General features: G+C 39.1%; 1 protein-coding gene across 14 annotated transcripts in view; it reads left to right on the forward strand.

Annotated features, from left to right (window-relative positions):
* KIF1B (kinesin family member 1B) overlaps window positions 1-18,915 on the forward strand; it is a 96,126-nt gene that overhangs the window by 67,343 nt on the left and 9,868 nt on the right. For 7 of the 14 annotated variants that reach the window (XM_074893189.1, XM_074893198.1, XM_074893199.1 and 4 more), the window contains 14 exons: window positions 2,172-2,290; window positions 4,082-4,167; window positions 4,314-4,443; window positions 4,802-4,961; window positions 5,560-5,650; window positions 6,073-6,191; window positions 7,146-7,201; window positions 9,909-10,017; window positions 10,642-10,708; window positions 12,118-12,202; window positions 12,462-12,567; window positions 16,886-17,000; window positions 17,565-17,698; window positions 18,209-18,270. In XM_074893189.1, coding sequence (XP_074749290.1) covers window positions 2,172-2,290; window positions 4,082-4,167; window positions 4,314-4,443; window positions 4,802-4,961; window positions 5,560-5,650; window positions 6,073-6,191; window positions 7,146-7,201; window positions 9,909-10,017; window positions 10,642-10,708; window positions 12,118-12,202; window positions 12,462-12,567; window positions 16,886-17,000; window positions 17,565-17,698; window positions 18,209-18,270 — 1,439 coding nt within the window. Of the gene's footprint in view, window positions 1-2,171; window positions 2,291-4,081; window positions 4,168-4,313; window positions 4,444-4,801; window positions 4,962-5,559; window positions 5,651-6,072; window positions 6,192-7,145; window positions 7,202-7,714; window positions 7,916-9,908; window positions 10,018-10,641; window positions 10,709-12,117; window positions 12,203-12,461; window positions 12,568-14,079; window positions 14,107-16,885; window positions 17,001-17,564; window positions 17,699-18,208; window positions 18,271-18,915 lie in introns of all 14 variants that reach the window. The other 7 variants (XM_074893186.1, XM_074893185.1, XM_074893187.1 and 4 more) reach the window with 2 other exon arrangements.

Here is an 18,915-nt window from a genome sequence, read left to right on the forward strand (position 1 = left end):
CTTTGAAGTAGGAAGGCTTCTGTGATGACTGCCTCTCTTAGTTAGTGAAACTATTTCTTACTGTATACCTACCAATGCAAGGCTACTTAGATTCCTTTCTGTTGGGGAAAAATGTCCGTTCTCCCTAGCTTGAAATGTGGTTTTCAAACTGCGTGTGTTTTTCCTGTTGAGCATATAACTACATACCTTCCTGAACTCCATCCCTGGTCCAGTCCAGTGAACAATTCCAGTTTGTTAGTGTGAGGGACTGTTTTCTTGTATGGTGGGATGCTGTTTTCTCAAATGAGTACTACCTGAAATTGCAAAGCTAAAAATGAAAATGTTTTCTTAGAGGGAAAAAAAAAAAAAAAAAACGGTAAATTTTCATTTTGTTACTTTAAATTTAGTCTCTTCTCCCTTCCCCTGCTTTGTCAGTGCTTACCTCACTTTGGAGCAGACTGAAAAGGATTTAGATCCTAATCCTAGTCAAGTGTTACGTTGCCGTTGTTTTTTTGTTGTTGTATGGTTTTCTTCATTTTTTGTTTTGCTACTTTTATAGCCTTATTAATCATTCTCTTCTCTATTGCATTTTGTCACCACTTTGTTTTTTAGTAGCATTATTTTTGTTTCTTTGGTTCACAACTGACACCTGTTTGACTACCTTGTCATTTCAAGATAATTCATTCATTCTGGGAACGGGCATATGAACCCAAGGAGAAACACCTTTTCCTAACGTTGGTCCTTAGCTGTGTGTCACAAGGAATTGAGTTCGGTTCAGTCTTGCTGTGTTCATGGAATAAATTCTACAGCTGATGTCTCCAGACAAGAGGCAGTGAACATCTTTATTTCTCTCAGTCCTCTTTTGTCATGCAGGACTTTCACTATGAGTATTAACCAGTAACAGTTATAAATTTGAGGAATTAATTAAACTTAATAATAAAGACAAATAAAAAGGACTGTAAGAAGGAAATCTAGTTAAATAAATGACTGGTCTTTAGTATAATTTAATATGCATAAATTCATAAAATTACACGTATAATTGGTTAGTCACTTGGAATTTACTGACTGGTAAAACTATTGGTTAAACTTCTATGCATCTCAGTACTCTTCTGAACTTTGAAACAGCTCACTTAATAAATAAAGCCTTCCATTTTTCCCCCCCTTGTTGAGAGCCATTCTTTACCTGACTTGTTAGGCTTCTCAACATTTAAAGTTTTGCTCAAGCTAATCACACTGAAGTGTGGTGCTTTAAGAACTTTTGCAATTCATTGCAGAAACATAAAATAACTTGATAACGTTAGTCTAACTTCTAATTAAAAATCTGTACAATAAAACCTGTTAATGTTCCAAAATAGGCCCTGCTTGCATGTAACTTTAAAAGTTAGTATATGGCACGATCTTCCAGTACTGGGCCTAAATGCTGCTTTTACTATTGTAAACTGTAATTTCTAAATGATTGCTCTAGTGTACTGTTGTGGTGTTTTGTTGGGGTTTTTTTGGGGGAAGTTAGGAAACAAATACAATTCTCCTAGAGATATTTAGCTGAAAGACTGTCAGTCTTCCACTATCAGTACACTCAGTGAATCTTCCAAGGGACCTAAGAGATGACTTATGGTTTATTGAGAATTTCTGATTACTCTGTATGCAGTGTTATCAAATTAACACAGGAGAGAGAAAACATACAGTCAATCTGTTTTGAAGAGTGTTTTTATATGTTCAGTAAGATATTTGAGGCTGTGTGAACACAGTAGATCAATTCCCTTTTAATTTATCACTTCAAACTACACTCATGGGGTAGAAAACAAACAATTCTTTATAATCAGTAGCTCCTTACTAGACTTCTACCATCTTGCCAACAGCTCCATTTACAATTGTAGTGCATTTAAAATTACCTTCTATAAAGCCATCATCTTAAATTGTCTCCTTCATATGTTTTGTAACTCACTAATACAAGCCCTGTGTCTCCAGTATACTCTGATTTAGAGCATTTTGTGGCTTCACTTGGCTTTGACACTGCTGCAGAGCCCTGTGTGGACAATGTGGATACATGACCACAGTGCAGGTCTAATAGATGGAGTAAAGTAGGCTGTCTGAAGATTTGAATGTTACATTAGCCAACCAAATACTGCAGTCTGGTTTCACAGATGATTGCCTAATGCTGTTTGTGTTTTCTCTTTCCTTCCTATTACCAGAGCATTTGTATACCTGAGCAATCTACTGTACCCGGTGCCTCTTATTCACAGAGTAGCTGTTGTTAGTGAGAAAGGAGAAGTACGAGGATTTCTGCGAGTAGCAGTGCAAGCTATAGCAGGTGAGATACTGAGAGCTTTACATTGCAACTCTTTGGTACACTGAATAGCTGTAGCTTTAAAAAACAGGCAAATAAATCAAACCATTCTCTCTTATGCTCAAACCTGAATAATTTTAGTGTTGCAAAGAACATTTGTTCCTTATTATTAACTTGCTTTTGAAATTTTTTCGTTGACGTGACTCATATGGACCAAGCATGAATAAATCTTGAAATAGTGCTACTCATCAGGAACTTCTCAAATTATTGTGTTGACCACTGAAGTTTATACCTGGCAACTAATGCAACACATCTTTTTAAGACAGCAAAAGGGATAACTAGTGTCAGTAAGTCTAAAAACTAAAAATAAAGCAAAGGTTTTCTTTCTGACACCCAGTATAAACAGTGGACACGGGTATATGCAAGTTTGATACTTGTGGTAACTTGCAGAAAAATTTAAAAGTACCGAGTGTTTGCTCTTCTCAAACTATCCTTTTAAATGATGTGCTCCTCCATTGTCTGACTCAATAGCATGTGAAGAAGTTCCTGAACTGACAGTTTTCAGCACAGTATAAACAGAAATCAGCAGCAGTTTTCCATTTCATTGCCTCACTAAAATGTGCTGAGACTTAGGAGCTGCTTTGACATACTGTTTAATCACCAAGAATTACCAACTTTTCAGATGAGAAGGGTAAATATATGGGGATGGTAACTGCCTTGTCCAGTTTTGAACTGCCGTTGTATGTGTGCCAGAGCTTCACTGTAGTCCATTAGTCAGCTGCTAATATTTTATGCTTTTCCAGTGTGAGTTGAGCTAGTTGAGTTTTACTGTTGGTAGTTAGCCATGTCTTATCCCTGCTGGTGAGCACAGATACTTCCCATAATTTGTCCCTTCTAGCAGTGGCTAAGTGCCAACATTTCATTATTGTTTAGGTAGGGTAACCCTGGAAGTTTCACTCTCCATGGGAACATATAATGAAATCTCAGACTCTGAAGATGTGTAAGAATCACTCTGACAGGGACTAAAACAGCAAGTGAAATAAAATCTATTTTAATGTGTACAAAAGTCTCATTTCTAGTTTAGTTTAGTCTCCTTAGCATTGACCAAATATTTCCAAATAAATGTTCTATTTATACATCCAAATAGAGTACACCATCATTAATAGAAATGGAACTGGGGACATGTCTTGAAAAAGGGCCACAGCATTATTTGGTCCCTAAGCGAAGCTTTGGAACACTTTCTGAATCTTGGGATTTTTCCTGCAAGCATGCATTTACTGTGGGAAAAAATACCTGGCGTTTAACCAGGCCTCATTGTTGTTACTCTCCACAAAGAGGAGGAGGTTAAATGGACAGATTGTACACACAGAACCGCCTTTCAAACTTACAGCATCTACTTGTGAAGCTTTGCTAGTGTTACTGCTTAGTTTATGGCTACAGAATTTTAGATGGCAGTTTAGACCAATGTATGTATTCCCATGTGGGTTGTATTATGGTGCATACCTTGGGTATAATAATCAGAAGTAAGTAAATAATCAAAATGAGTACTAAAGTTTTGCATTCACAGTGCTCTAAAGTATATTCTTGATGAAACTTTGTAGTTTCTCCTGTTGTTTTCCCACACTTGACTTCTGATGGATAGATTTCTGCTATGATTTTTTCCAGCACTTACTGTAATCTGTCATTGGATGACTGGAACCAGGCCTCTTCTGCTTTATGGACTGGTTTCTGTTGTAATCAGAATTTCCATTTAGATAACTCTGAGGGTGTTTCCCTCTCCTCCCCGTCATTATTTTTTCTTTTTATGTTTTTTAGCTGATGAAGAAGCCCCAGATTATGGATCTGGTATTCGACAGTCTGGCACAGCTAAAATTTCATTTGACAATGAATATTTTGATAAGGTAAGAAATTTTAAAATTGATTTAAGTTTCTTTGAGTGCAGTAGTTTGTGCTTCTAAATAAAGAATAAGTATTGCGGGGGAAGAAGGGGATGGCAAAACCAGAAACTGCAGGAGTCTGTTCCATGCCACTTCATTTAATTTTGCAGAGTGACTTTTCTTCAGTTGCGATGACTCGGTCTGGACTATCGTTGGAAGAATTAAGAATTGTGGAAGGGCAAGGACAGAATTCCGAGGTTACTACTCCTCCAGAGGAGATCAACAGAATGAACGAGCTAGGTAAGCAAGAAATATGTAGTAGTTTTGGAGAACTTAGGGGAAATCTGGGACACTCTTCAGTCAGTGAGAGAAAGGGGTTCTGAGTGTACTTCAAGAATATGATAGATAGGAAGAGGTGTAACTGATGGGTTGCATATGATAGATGCTGGTGTTACTCATTTGAAGAACTCTGCAGGAAAACTGTTCCCAGGTATTTGAATCTTTTGATTATCAACAAATAATTTGAGCTCGAAAGAAAAACAAAATAGTGAAACGGGACTAAACTGTTGCCAGAAGGGATATTTTAAGAAAAGAAAGGAGGGGGGAAAAAAAAAAAAGAAAAATGTGATTTCATCTGGGATGTTTGTGTCTCCCTAAGACTTGAAGTCCGCCACTTTGGATGGGAAGATGACTATGGAAGGATTCACCGAGGAAATTGGTGATCACTTGAAACTGGGTAGTGTGTTTACCTTCCGTGTGACAGTGCTACAGGCCAGCGGCATCCTTCCTGAATACGCAGATATTTTCTGCCAGTTCAAGTAAGAATTTGTCCTTATTTACAGTGGGGAATTAATGGCTTGATAAAGAGTGCAAATAATAGTGGGCAATGGAGGGTCTGATTGAGAGCTCTTCAAATCAGTGGCAGTGTGGTGTAGCAGAGAAAAACACCTTGTCAGTTACTGGAATTCCTGTTACGAGCAGTACCTGCTGTGTGTTAGCATGGTGTTAAGGAATAAAGTTTTGCAGAAAGGAATTAAGAATCAGAGTGGACTCATAAGTTACTAGTTACAGATATCTTAAGTTTTTGCTTGATAATGGCTTTTAATGTGAAAAATTCAGTACTAGATTGTACCTATGTTGAGTTGGAATGGAAGCTGTATGACCCTTGACTAAATCAGTAGCGCTCAAGTGAAAGTGTTCTTTGGCTTAGTTTCGTAAGAAAGAGAATGAAAATGGGAGTCATAAAAAGAACGGGAATTGTCCCAAAGACTAGGGTATTCCTAGCTTGAGACCATCACTCAACTCCCTGTAAAGTTCTAGCAGAATAAATTTATGGGTTTCCTTTTAGCGTTGGGTTCACAGCACAGCAATCTTCGCTAAACTCTTCTGTGGTGTTTTGTTTGTTTTATTTTAAAGCTTTTTACATCGGCATGATGAAGCTTTCTCAACAGAACCTCTCAAAAACAATGGTCGAGGGACTCCCCTTGGGTTTTACCACGTTCAGAATGTAAGTAAAGCTTTACGTGAATAGTAAGTGCTGGTTTTAGCACTGGGAGTTGTGTGCATCTTTGTTAAACTCATAAGAGGTGTATAGGAAGGGGGGACAAGGAGAATTGCTGAGAATAGACAGTAGCAGGAGTGATCAGGTGAATGATGTAATTGCTAATGGAGAACAAAATACAGAATGATTCTGTGTGGCAGATTTAACTCTTCTGTTTCACCTCTACTTCCTGCCTTTGAATTCTCTGTTCCCTTTTCAGGACGTTCAGTGAAAGCAGTCTAGAATTCAGGAAATAAAAAATATGTGAATAGCAGTGCTCATGATCTCAGATGAACTGAATATATCTATTTTTATGAACTGTGTAATCCAGACTTGTAAGATTTCCTTTTTGTATGTCTCATTTTTTTTTTCTTTACTGTGCCTAATAGATTGCTGTGGAAGTGACGGAATCATTTGTGGAGTACATCAAAACGAAGCCTATTGTGTTTGAAGTCTTTGGGCATTACCAGCAGCATCCTCTCCATCTGCAAGGACAGGATCTCAACAGGTATTGTCCACTATTCTGGCATAAAGGCTGTTTGTGGTCATGCTCAGGTTAGCTCTGCAGTTTGGGCAGTACTTTTTCATACTCCTGAAATTATATAGCAACACCCTCATGAGCAGCGTTGCTGACAGAGGCCTATTTACCCAGTGTAGGATGTTTTGTTAGTGAGGGATGGATTTGTTCTGCCTTCTCAAACATGGAAAGCTGTTTTGCCAGTACAGCTGCATCCACCCTGCACACACTGTGGTGGTAGAATATTGTACTCAGCACTTCAGTGATGATCTCAGTGAGTTCTGGGTAAACCTTAACAATGCTCCAAGATGCAGTCTTCCCTCAGGGCAAGTGGCCTGATGCATAAACACAGAGACACGAGATTAGGGGGAAAACAGAAGGCTTTCAACTTTTTGACATACTAGTGCCAAAGTTATGGAGCATTTGAATTTTGGGAATTGAGGAAGGGACCCTTAGTCATCCTTGTCTTCATAGCTTAAGGGAAGAGGCAATTGGCTGGCTTGCTTGGCCTGGTTAGCCCTCCGACTGAAGGCAGCAGCTGCAAAGAGGAAGCAAGTGCTGGTTTTAAGAGGAGATGTCAGCTGAGGCTTGTTCCTTTTCCTTAACTTGTTTCAGGAAATGCCTGTTACCTACTGAAACTTTTAGTGCAGAATGGGGGTAGAGCTGTTGGAAACTGTAAATTTTTTATTTTTTTTTTTTTTTTTTACTGACAGGATTAATTAAGTCAGAATAGAAAAAGGAGAAGTGTGCCGAGTCCACTTGTTTCCCTGACAGGTGATATTTACCTGTCTTCATGGGATTGTGAGGGTATTTTTAGAGACAGAAATGGATGGAAGGACTGTATGGGGGTGTGTGTGTGTATATACATACATGCATGTGTGTATATTTGTATATGTATTTTAGGTTTAGCTGCCTCTATATTGAAAACTCTTTATTTCTTTATAGCCCTCCACAGCCTTCCCGAAGATTCTTTCCTCCCCCTATGCCACTCTCAAAGCCAGGTGAGAACAGTTCTCTAATTCTGTACATCACATCTGCTACTGAAAGTGAAGGTTGTAGTGTTCTCCTGAGCTGTTCAGGACACCAAGAAATGTAATGGAGTGTTGCAGAGGGCATTGGATCCATCTTTGCTGGCTGTCTTCTTTTTTGTGTGTTCTTTTCAACCTCCTCTTGCAGGAAGTACTTCTTGGTTTGTTAAAGGGTAGAATTTCATTCCTGAGGTGTTGACCATATTTCATGAGATCTGGCTGTGGCTCTTTATGTGCTTACTGAGCACTTGACTGGAATTTGTTTATTCATTAACTGTTTCATCTTTTTGCTCTCTAACATTCTTGTTTAGTGAGTCAGTCTTGTTGAAATGATCCTTGGTTTTCTTTGCTTAACTGTAATAATGCATGCTGAACTCTTTTGTGGTTTCTTTTCCATTTTACTTCTTAATTTCCTCTTTCTCCAGCTTTCTCTCACCTGCATATTTCTACCATCCTTTTTTTGTGTGTGTTCCATTCCCTTTGCAGACCATGAAAGAAAAATTGAGTTGATTAGGTATCTTATGTCTGGCTATGTAAACGTGCATGTGCTGAACGCGCTATCCGAGCATGCCAACGTGCTTGCATCCTCTGCTGTGGCTGCTTTCCAGGATGGAGCTGACCAGCTGCCACCTTTTCTCTTTCTGCCTGTTCCCAGTTGTCAGAGTGAGCGGGTTCCTAAACGAGATGGTTAGTAGCCAAACTTGATCTATGGTAGATGTAGAAGTAGTTCCAAAACATGCTTCAAAATTCCTTTTTCCTTATCTTTATCATGTAGTGTTCTTGGGGCTAGAAACTGCCCTGGTTGTGGTCATGGAAGGATGATGCTGTGCTTAAGTTTAGGGCTATTCTAGAGAGAACCATACAGAGAGTCTGTAAACTCCAGTGTGCTAGGTATCACGTATTTTTCTGTGTCACTGGATCTATTCCCTGAGACTTCCTGGACCTCTGACTTTTTTTTGTGTGTTCTGTACATAATTTTGTGATACTGGGATGAGAGATGTTGCATATGAAAAAACAGCTAGCTGTAGAGGAAATGTTCTGCTGTGTTCTATATAGGTTTCCTTTTTGCTCATCATCTTTTTTTGCTACTAACAGTGCTGTTCCTCACCTATATCTGTGTTCTGTTTTATTATTAAAAAAACCCCAAACAATATGCTGGTTATTAATTGTGCCAGAGCAAGTCCATGAGAACTACTAGAACTGGCTTTCATGTTTAGTTAAATGTGTCTTTCTGTTGTTTCTCTCTTCTGGTGTTTTTGAGTTTCTCTGCTTAGCAGTAAACTTGAGTGACTTAAGACCACATAAACTTGGTGCGTTTGATGTTCCTCTTGCTGTCAACAGGACTGAGTCTAGCTGTTCATGTGCAGCCACATGGTATGATGGGTGTAAGAGAGTGACTACCCTGAGAAATGAATGGGAAGAGTAAATGATGACACCGAAGCTTGCTACCTAGTGTGATGGAATTTTAGTGCTGAGAATAACTGATTCTTGTAAAATCTGTCCCTCTGACAGGGACAATATAGAGGTAGCTGCTATTTTACCCAGAGAAAAAATAGAATTCACTTGTTTTTTTCTTTCAAAAGAGACTACACAGACACACCTTTAAGGACCTTTTCTTAACTGGGGCCTGTTATGCCCTTCCAGTGCATGGGAAATTAAGTCATGGTGGAAGCTGAAAGATATACAGAGATGTGAAGACAGGAGAACCTAAAGAACATTTGAGCAAGGGAAGAATGGAGCTTGAGAGCCTACAAGGGACAATAGTTATTTGGCTTAATAAAAAGAATGAGTTTAGTATGTGAAAGGAGAAAAAATGGAAGATCAACTGCAGAGTTACAGAAATACCTGTCAGCATACACAGGAACTAAACTTTTAAAATGTTCCCATTTACAAAAATGGAATGAACAAACAGATAAGAGAAGTTGTGTAATGATAGCTAAAAGGTGTGATGTAAGTATGTGTGAGGGAACATCAGGTTATTTCGAGAATTTCAGTTATCCCATTTGGTTTTTTAGCATGGTTTATCCCTACATTTGTATGAAAGGAATTAGAGGGGATCTGGCCAGTAGTAATCACTAATACCAAAACATAAGGAGCCCAGAAACATACAATTGGCAGAATTATGGCTCTGGAATAAGTCTAGTTCAGCCTTTTTACATACACGTTATCTTATCTAAACTGGTACAGGAGACTAGCAATTTGTAACATGAAGAAGTGAAGACCAACGTTTTAATCTCTTAATTTCTTTTTTATTTTTTTCCTTGTGTGGGGAAGGGGAAATGTACTTCATGGGTGAGTAATGTTGCAGACAAACAGACCTAAGCAATTCTAAATCACAAACTGTTAAGCCATAAAGTAACCGATGCACATTTAAGGAAACTCTTTTACTGTGAATGTAGAGAAACTGCATATTTTTACAAGTTTCTTGGATACACTTTTGTTACTTAATTTTTTTTTAATCTAGTAATTTAGATTTAGAAAACACCCCTTTGAGAAATAATGACTGCTGTAAGCAACATCATTTTCATGGAAAAAGGTGTGGTCTGCGTATGTACATAGAACGTGTAGGATCATAGAAATGACATGTTTCTGTGAGCCCTAGGGTGAGCTTTACTTGTTCAGTCTTTGTAAACCATTCTTTTTTTTTTTTTCTTCTTTCTTTTTTTTTCCTGTCTTCAAGTGCCAGCGACAAAGCTAAATACTATGAGCAAACCTAGCTTGGGCCAGAGTGTGAGCAAATATGACCTCCTTGTGTGGTTTGAGATCAGCGAATTGGAGCCAACAGGGGAGTAAGTCCCATATTAATCTTTTAAGAACAGTGGGTTTGAGGAGTTTGATCTTTCACCCTTTGTTCTGTTCAGGCAGTGATGTTTAGCAGTCACTATTGGGTGGTGGCCTGGCCAGTTTGTAGTGTTTGGATGTAAATTCTGCTGGCATTTGTTGTCCCCACTTGAAAGGACTGAAGAGACAGAATGACATCCTTTCACCCTTGAAGTAATCCTTCCACTTAGAAAGCCCATGCACACCAGCTGAACAGGTGTTGGGAAAACTTATCCTATGTAGGCTGTGAGTTTAGATTCTTTGGGTCACTAGAGACTTTATGCTCCAGAAGTCATCTAGCAGGCCCTATTTTATGTTCACCTCTGCTACAGAGAAGGTTTTCCCCTGACAGGGCTTTAGGGATTATTTTTGCAAAGCCAGTTCCACAGAGTTTTCCAGAAGCACTGGAAGTACAGTATATGATACTTGGCACTGATACTGTGGTGCAATAGAGAGTCCAGTCCGAGAGTCAGTAGAAACACTCTTATTTCTTAAGATTTTGTATGGAGAGGTAACTGTTGGCAGCAGAATACAGAGGAAGATTGCTGTGCTAGTTTACCTTTCCCGCCCGTTGATTTCACTGTCTCACACAGGTATATTCCTGCTATTGTGGACCACACTGGAGGCCTGCCCTGTCAGGGGACGTTCCTGCTTCACCAGGTACTAATGAACACTGTAGAATAGCAAGTTTGATCTCTGAGGGGAGATTAGAATGCTAATGACGGGATTTTGCATCTTTGATGTCTTCTCCTTTCCCACACAGCAGTCTAATGATAGCTGTAGGGTCAGTCACCTTTCAGTCTGTACTTAGTCTGTTAACTTTGGGCTATGAGGAGAATATGTTTAGCCCCTAGTATATTGCTGTTTCCTTTGCTTATCGGTGTGCATCCCACTCATGAAAGATGAAAGCCGTTTAAAAATCAGGAACCTTTGGGACTGGATTTGTGCCTTCAGTGTGCTCTGGCATCTCTACTGAGGACACAGAAGGATCATGTGGACTCAACTTCCTTTGGTTCTTTCTCGCTGCATGTGACTATGAGACAGATCTACAAAATGACCATGTCTTGGTGCATTTTAAATGCCTGTAATAATCCTTAATAATAATTTGTCTTTAGCTAGATTCTAAAGATAATCCCAGTTAAATATTGTTTATAGGTTTATGTTATATTTTTTTCTACTCTCAAATTCTCAGTTCCTTTTCATAGAGTTTACCTGTGACTTGCATTTCCTCTCTTTCTTAAAATGATAGGAACAGTTCTTACAGTTTAGGAATAACGGTCACGTTCCAATAATTTCCTTTAAAAAATTATTAAAACTGTTACTCATTTCTGGATCTACTAGTGTCCTCATCAGTTAATTCCAGTTCAAACCAGGGTAATTCTAGCCTCTGTAATTCCATTGCCAAATCCGCAATACAGGCAAACATATTTCAACTTCTTTTGAAACAGTTACACACAAAGCACCTTCTCCCTGGATAGCTGGCTTCTACATTTGCAAGAGTGGTATCTTGCAACCAACAGCTGGAGAATTTTTCTTTTTCAGATATGGTGTTTATTCCTATTCTACAATTTTACCTTCTTCCCAGCTGTTACAGAGCTTTGTTATATTTTGATTTGTACCAGATACGTGTGACAAAGGAGGGGAATATCTACGTGAGCAGTCACTATTTTCTACTAACTTCTTTTGGTATATACACTTTAATATAGGTATATAAGCACACATTACCCAAGTATTTGCTTATTTTTGTGGTCAACTCTGATATATCCCAGGGATCATACATATCTTCTTTGAGAGCATAGCAACAATTTCAGGACTATTTTAAGTGAAAAAACCTCTGCCATTGTGGATTGAGGAGGGAGAAGTATAATTTCTGTTATATGTGAGAATATAATGTTCCTCTTAAGTTGATTTTAGGGCCCTGAAACACATAGGTGCTTGTTCACAGTTACAGACTAATTTAAATGATCTTATTTGCTTCATTTTTGCAGTATAAGTGCAAAATGGATATTGTTAGTGTGTCTGTGTATGTGGCAATACTTCACCAGTGTTTTGTTTTTGAACTCTACCAGGGAATCCAGCGTAGAATCACAGTCACAATTATCCATGAGAAGGGCAGTGAGTTGCACTGGAAAGATGTGCGAGAGCTGGTTGTTGGTGAGTATACTGCTTTGCATGTTGCTACAAGGAAGAAGAAGCACTAATGATAATTTCTCTTTGTATCAGATTCTGTCATGTTTATGAGTATTGGCTATGAGAGGAGGATTTTTGAAAAAGATCGAGGAAGAACTTAAGTTTTTCAACTTTCACTTACAGATGCTTGTTAATCATGTAGTCTGAAATTACATTTGGGGAAACAGATTCCTTCCATGTTTCAAGTTTAGTTTTAACTGATTCCCTTTCGTACCCTTTTCAGGGCGCATAAGAAATAAAGCAGAGGTGGATGAAGCTGCTGTGGATGCTATTCTGTCTTTGAATATTATCTCTGCAAAATACCTGAAGTCCTCTCACAGCTCCAATAGGTAAGTAAATAGAGTGAGCACTCTAGTAGGAATCTAAAATTTCTTTGACCTCTGAGGTACTGGCAGGATGTTTGGAAAGCTGTGAATGTTGCTAATTATTAATGTAGAATTTCATGGTCACAGGGCATACAGACAGAGAACGAAAGTTGCCATAAGTTCTTACTAAAGCTCAAGTCCACTGGTCTACATGGAGGATTTTTTGATAATGCATTTGAATTACTTTCCATGTGTAAGCACCATAAAGGGAGGATGGAAAGGAACAGCTTAAGGGAGCCTCAAAATTTAACCCAGAACTTTTAAACTGACATCAAAGCTTGTTGCTAGAATACAGCATTGAAGTACAAGGGCAATCTTGGGGGATGTATTTATGGATGTGTACATACCTATAGTATTCCTGGAACAAGCATGTGACAATTGGAAGCAAGAGCCATGCTTTGTAAATTAAACTTTATAATTTGTGAATTTATACAGATCTATCACAAATTTACTCTAGTTCTAATAAGGGGGTGTCTGTTCCATGTAACTGCAGTCATTTGGGCAACAGCAGGGCCCCTGTCTGAAGGTTTCTGGCTTCATGTGTCTCCTCATTAGGTTGCATTGCTGTAAAGATCAGTCAGACTCCACATTGTTTTGCTTCAGTGTCTGCAACAAAGGGCAGTGAAGCAGAATGCTGCATTGCCGGCACAGCCTCTCCCTCCTCTGACATCAGCCAAGTCACTTGATCACTCCATTGCTCTGTTTAGCTGGTACAAAGCAGTAATATCCCTGAAATTTAACTCTGAGCATTTCCAGAGGGGAGAGGATTGTTCTGGAGCCCATCTCTGCTGCAGCTGCTGAATGCTGGAGGTGGTATCCTTCTAGGAGCTGAAATGGCTTCTTCCTTCTCCATTAGAGGCTTGGACTTTGAAATACCACTGCGATATTAAAGGTGGATTCAGGACAGTGCTCCTACCAGCTGAGTGGCTTCCTGCCACCTAGTGACTGCAAACGCACACGGTGACGGGCTTTCTAGCAGTTATTTGCCTCCCGCTGAGAAGTGGGTATTTTATTTTTAGTGTATTTGAATTAATGGATCAGTATAACTGGAATGTAGGGGGACTGTTGCTCATTTCTAGTCTGATACTACTGGATTTGCAGTTGGAAAGCCCTACACTTACGGTTCTCTAGCAATTTCAAGAAATTCCTGTATAGCTCTTTAGTTTTCTATTAGGTGAGCTGCTTGGATGAGCAGTGAGTGTGAGTGAAGTGAAGCTGCTGATCATCTCTTACCAAAATGCCAAGGTTTAAGCTGTGGGATGAGTGCATGGCAGGGTGGGGGAGAGGGATTGAAGCCCTGGTAAGGGGTATGTCTTGTGTTTGGTCGTTGTCTGCAGACTTTTTTCCTGGCTGGTGTGGTTTTTTTTGTTGTGTTTTTGTTCTGTTTTGAAGTCCACTTGTTCTGTTCCTCTCAGCTATTGCTTTTCTGTTCGGCTTTTGGCTGCACTAACTGAAGCTCTTTCTATGTTTTTACAGGCTCTTTCTTGATAAGGATATGCCTAGGTATTTTCTGTTTGCTTCCTTTGTACATAAAGATTCTTGAAAATAGAATGCTTTATGTCTCATTTTCTATTGCTGCCATTTCTCTTTAGCTTTTACTGAATTCTGTTAGCATGCCTCTTAGCTCTTCCAGAAGTAGTATACCTCCTCCTCCTCCTTTGTGTAAGGAATTTATTCAGGTACAATTCAGTGGGGATCTTATCAAGGTGAATTTTCATTCACACGTAAGAGATAGTTTCCTTCGTTCAGTCTTTTTGATTCTCAAAATGTGCCATTATAGTCCCTACTTGTAGTCCCTGCTATTTTCTTCCTTTGTTCTATATCAAATAACTAAATTTGGAATTTCTTACTGTCTCTGACTCTGTAATGCTTGCCATGTTTGAAGTACCAAGTCAAGGACTGAATAATTAGGTTACTTGAAATTCCAGCTTGGAATTGCACTGAACAAAAAGCAGTGGCTGCCATGTGACTGGCATTCAACCTCTGTTATTAGGTTGGATTTGCATCTGAAATTTAACCATGTGGTTGCTGCTGCTTAGTTTACCAGTTGGCAGGGAAGTGAGACATGTAGTAGCTGCTCAGACTGGATTCCTCTTTCACCTTCCAGACTGGATCCCAGCCAGGCATGCTGGCTGCACAATCTGGGACAATTTGCACTCTGCTTTCTATGTTCTGCCTCTTTGAAAAAGAGAAGACTTAAGTCTTCAATGTTCTCAATTCACCACCTTTCACTAATGCTAAAATCCACTTAAAAATCAGTTCTAACTATACGTTGGTGCCTTTTAACCTGTTTCTCCTGTTTTCCATGCTTTGCTTGTACTGTGCTCCATTTTCCTCCGTGCACTATTGGCTGTGCTGAAAGAAGTTTGCTCACTTCTGGTTTTTGTCTCCCTCTATAACTATTCTAGCAAGTTCTGGTTTGGACAGGCAAGACTGTGTATATTTAACTTCCTGGCTAGACAGAATCCAGTAGAGTAACTGTCTTGAAGCTATACTTGACTTGGTGTTCATCCAAAAATCACAATTTTGCTAAAGAAGGGCGGTTAGTGCTGCACTGATGAATGTTTACACCTGTGTTCTCTCTTCATGGTGAGCAGTCACGTTTGGCAAATGGTGCAGAGCTGGTTCAGGGCCTGGGGACGCTGGCTTTCCCATCTGTGGAGAACCAGGTTTTACTACTTTTTCTTCCACCCGGATAGCAGATCTGGAGCTTGCTAAAAGTTTACAAAAATTACTCTCATAACTAAGACATGATGAAAGATTAAAACATGGGGACTCCACACAGATTTGTAAAGGGTTAGAGGACAACCTATGTTGTTTGTCTAATCCAACTCAAGTGAGGATTATTACATTACAGTGCTCTTAAAGTTGCCAATTACTTAGCCTTTAGAATATGTTTCTCTGTAGCATTTAGAAGTAATTTCTTAAGTATGCTACTGCAAATGCAAGCAGTATTTAGCAGTATTCTCAAATTGTATTACTTGACTGCACAGTTCATGATGTCTCAGTGTATTAGCTTGGAATTGTGTAACTGGTGTCAGGAAAAGGGGGTTCTTGGGAACTTTTATTGAGATCAGAACTCTTTGTTTCTGACATGTCTGCTCTTAGGCTGCTTCATGTTTTTTCTTGTTTTGTTATTTCTTTCTTCCACCCCCACCCTGCTTTCTGTCATTTGTCTTTGGTTTAATTTTCTATTTTTCTGAGTTGGCCTTGGGCATTACTACAGAAACTCTTTAGAGATATAACCGTTTTTTTAAAAATAATATACATGAAGCACCTGCTTGCTTTTAGAACCATGTCATTTGGACTTGAAATGGGATGGAAAACCTCAACTGCAAGGGGATTTGGGAGGGAAATTATATGGAGTTGATGAAGAATTAATACCTTCTTTGTCTATTACCGGTGTAGAAAAGCGTGCTGTATTCCTGGATAAGGGTACAGGGCTTCTTTCCAAAGGAACCTCCATTGAAATCAGTCTCTACCTGTGAGAAAGGAGAAAGCTCATTCCCTTAAGCATCTGTTAGAGAGGAGAGAGTGTAATGGTGACTCTAGATCTAACGATTTAGCTGTCCTGTGTGTGCTGCTGTCTCTCATTTTTTACTTCAACAGGTGAACTTTCCTGGTTGCTGGGGTAGAACTGTGGGAGCCTTCAGCTCCTTTCTTTCCATGTATGAAATTGAAGAAACTTCTTAGAAGAATTTGTGTTAGATCTGCTAGATCTACTTGAAGCTAGTAGGGACTTAGAAATCTTTATCATTTCAATATAGGATTTATCCCTACCTATCAGTCATTCTGATTTGCTATCAGAAGCTGCTGGTTTTATAAGACTAAGTATTAGAGGGATCTCTTCTGTTGCTGTATGTTAGTCCTAAAGTATGATGTAGAGTAAGTGTTGCTTGTAAAAAAGAATCCTCCCATGCACTTTGGAGGTCTGTCTGGGCTGAGTTGCACCTGAAGAAATAGAAAGGAATTCTGTCTGTTTAGAAATACTGTTTTTTAGTGCTGACTTCCCTGTAGTATTATGACACCTTTTGTTCTCTTCAGTATTCCCTCTTTTCTCTTTTAGATGAGTCTTCTTCATAACAGGCAATGGTGTCTTATGCCACACTATTTGAGGTAGAAGTAGGTAATCTTGGGAAAGAAGAGAAGGTCTTTGCTTCAAGTATTTGTTATCTAAGCCCCTGGGACTCATAGGAAGTCAAGGAAGAGATGCTTTACAGTGACCGATGAGAGGGATGGAGAGAAACTCTTAATATTGAGCTTTTACTGTACTTTTTTCCAGGACTTTCTATCGGTTTGAAGCAGTTTGGGACAGCTCCTTGCATAACTCGCTTCTCCTCAATCGAGTGACACCGTATGGAGAGAAGATATATATGACCCTTTCTGCTTACCTGGAGGTTAGAGACCTATGCCTTCCTTTTTATTTGTGACTCAAGTATAACTATTTGAGACAGCAGACAGTGTGTACCTGAGATAAATACTTACTGGACTAAGTGATTTTGATTCCCGAAGCTAGTAAAAGTGTTTATTAATTTTCTGAGAACAGGGTGGAAAAATTGATTCACAGTTAACATCTTGATGTCGAGGTATTACTGCCTCGCAACAAATGTGAAGTGAAACTGTGGATCTCCTTACCTGTGCCTCGTTTTATCTATCTTTGTATCTAAAAATCTGTTGAAATCAGTGAATGCTGCTGTGTAAGTACTACTAGTGTTACAAACACTGGCCTAGCTCTTGGCTTTGCAAGCAAGACCCTGTTGTTTTGTGTAGTACAATTATTTCACCCACAGGAAGCATCAAGAAATTTGACAGTTCTCTTTTCACAGAGACACATATGAAAACCCTTCACCAAAGACCCAAACAAGAATAAATTTCAAAAAGCTGACACACTGAAAGAGGGAAGCAGTGTAACTTGGCATAGTTGTCTTCAGCCACTCATTCATTACTGTTTTTTCTCTTAGCTTGACCACTGCATCCAACCTGCTGTTATAACAAAGGATGTTTGTATGGTCTTTTATTCACGAGATGCCAAGATCTCCCCGCCACGATCACTACGCAGTCTTTTTGGCAGTGGCTACTCCAAATCTCCAGATTCGTAAGTTCAGTTACCGATTTTGGTATCAATGTTTTATGTCAGCGTATGCTTTTTCTCTTAGAGGACATGGAGAGAATGTAGCTTAGTTTTCTTTATTTCTTCCTTGAAAGTCTACCTAGTTATAGTTCTCCAGTCTGGTTTTAAACATTCATTTCAGTGAAACTCTGATGGCTTCTCTCTCTACTGACCCCTTTTCCAGCCTTCTCACTGAACAGTTGGGAAGAGAGATCCATTTTTCAAGCTTGCACATAGGTTACCCTGATCCTGACCTGGAATTTACTGCAGCAGCTGCTCTCTGAGTCTAATGGGGAGTGGGAGGGGAACATGGGGAAAATGCCATTTTAAGAGATCTTGCAGTCTGTCCTGGTTATTTTATGTCAAGATTAGAATTCAGATGTAGTTCTAACTAACAACTAAAACTTTGTATTTGGGCACCACTTAACTAAAGCTAAAGTACTTTATTTCTGAAGATAATAGGTGGTTTTTTTCCCTCTGGTTTCTTGTGAACAGCAATCGTGTAACTGGGATCTATGAACTGAGTTTATGCAAAATGGCAGACACAGGAAGTCCAGGTAAGCGGTGACTGGGTGTTCAAGTGATAAAGACGCTGTAAACTGAAATATTGCAGAAAATATCATAGGCAGAACAGAGTAAACACTTCTGTCCTGAAAGGAAGCAGTTCCTGTGTTTTATAGCGGCAGTGGAACATTGCTATTCCATAAAAAACTTATGCAAGCTTTTAGTTCTGATGTCAGTCTGTGTTTACTATTGGGAAATCAAGGATTCACTGAAAACTTTACGTTTTCTGACATGGGTATGTCAGGGAACTGGGCTTGTACCCAAGTCATAGACTTAGGGGACATAATACATGGGTCATAACTAACACAGTTGAGACTTGGTTTTGCAGCAATGGAGTTTTCTCCTTTGTATTTTAAAGATATTGCTGATACCTGATGCAAGCTTAATAACTTGGAAGGAATGTAGTTCATGTAGTATCAGTGTATTTTACCTCTAAGACCTAGCAATTGAAGTCTTTCTGTTGAATTAGACTGAACAGGAGTTTGCATTATATCAGGGTCAATAGAAAATACCTGAATGAAGTAAGGAAGCTGGACTAAATCAAAACTCTTTGGGATGTGTGATGGCTATTAATGAAATCGTTGCCTTGTATATCTCCAGCCAAACAGCAGAAATGTTGGTTCTTTGCAGATTGCTAG

Source organism: Strix uralensis, chromosome 23 (assembly GCF_047716275.1).
Source record: "Strix uralensis isolate ZFMK-TIS-50842 chromosome 23, bStrUra1, whole genome shotgun sequence".
NCBI lineage: Eukaryota > Metazoa > Chordata > Aves > Strigiformes > Strigidae > Strix > Strix uralensis.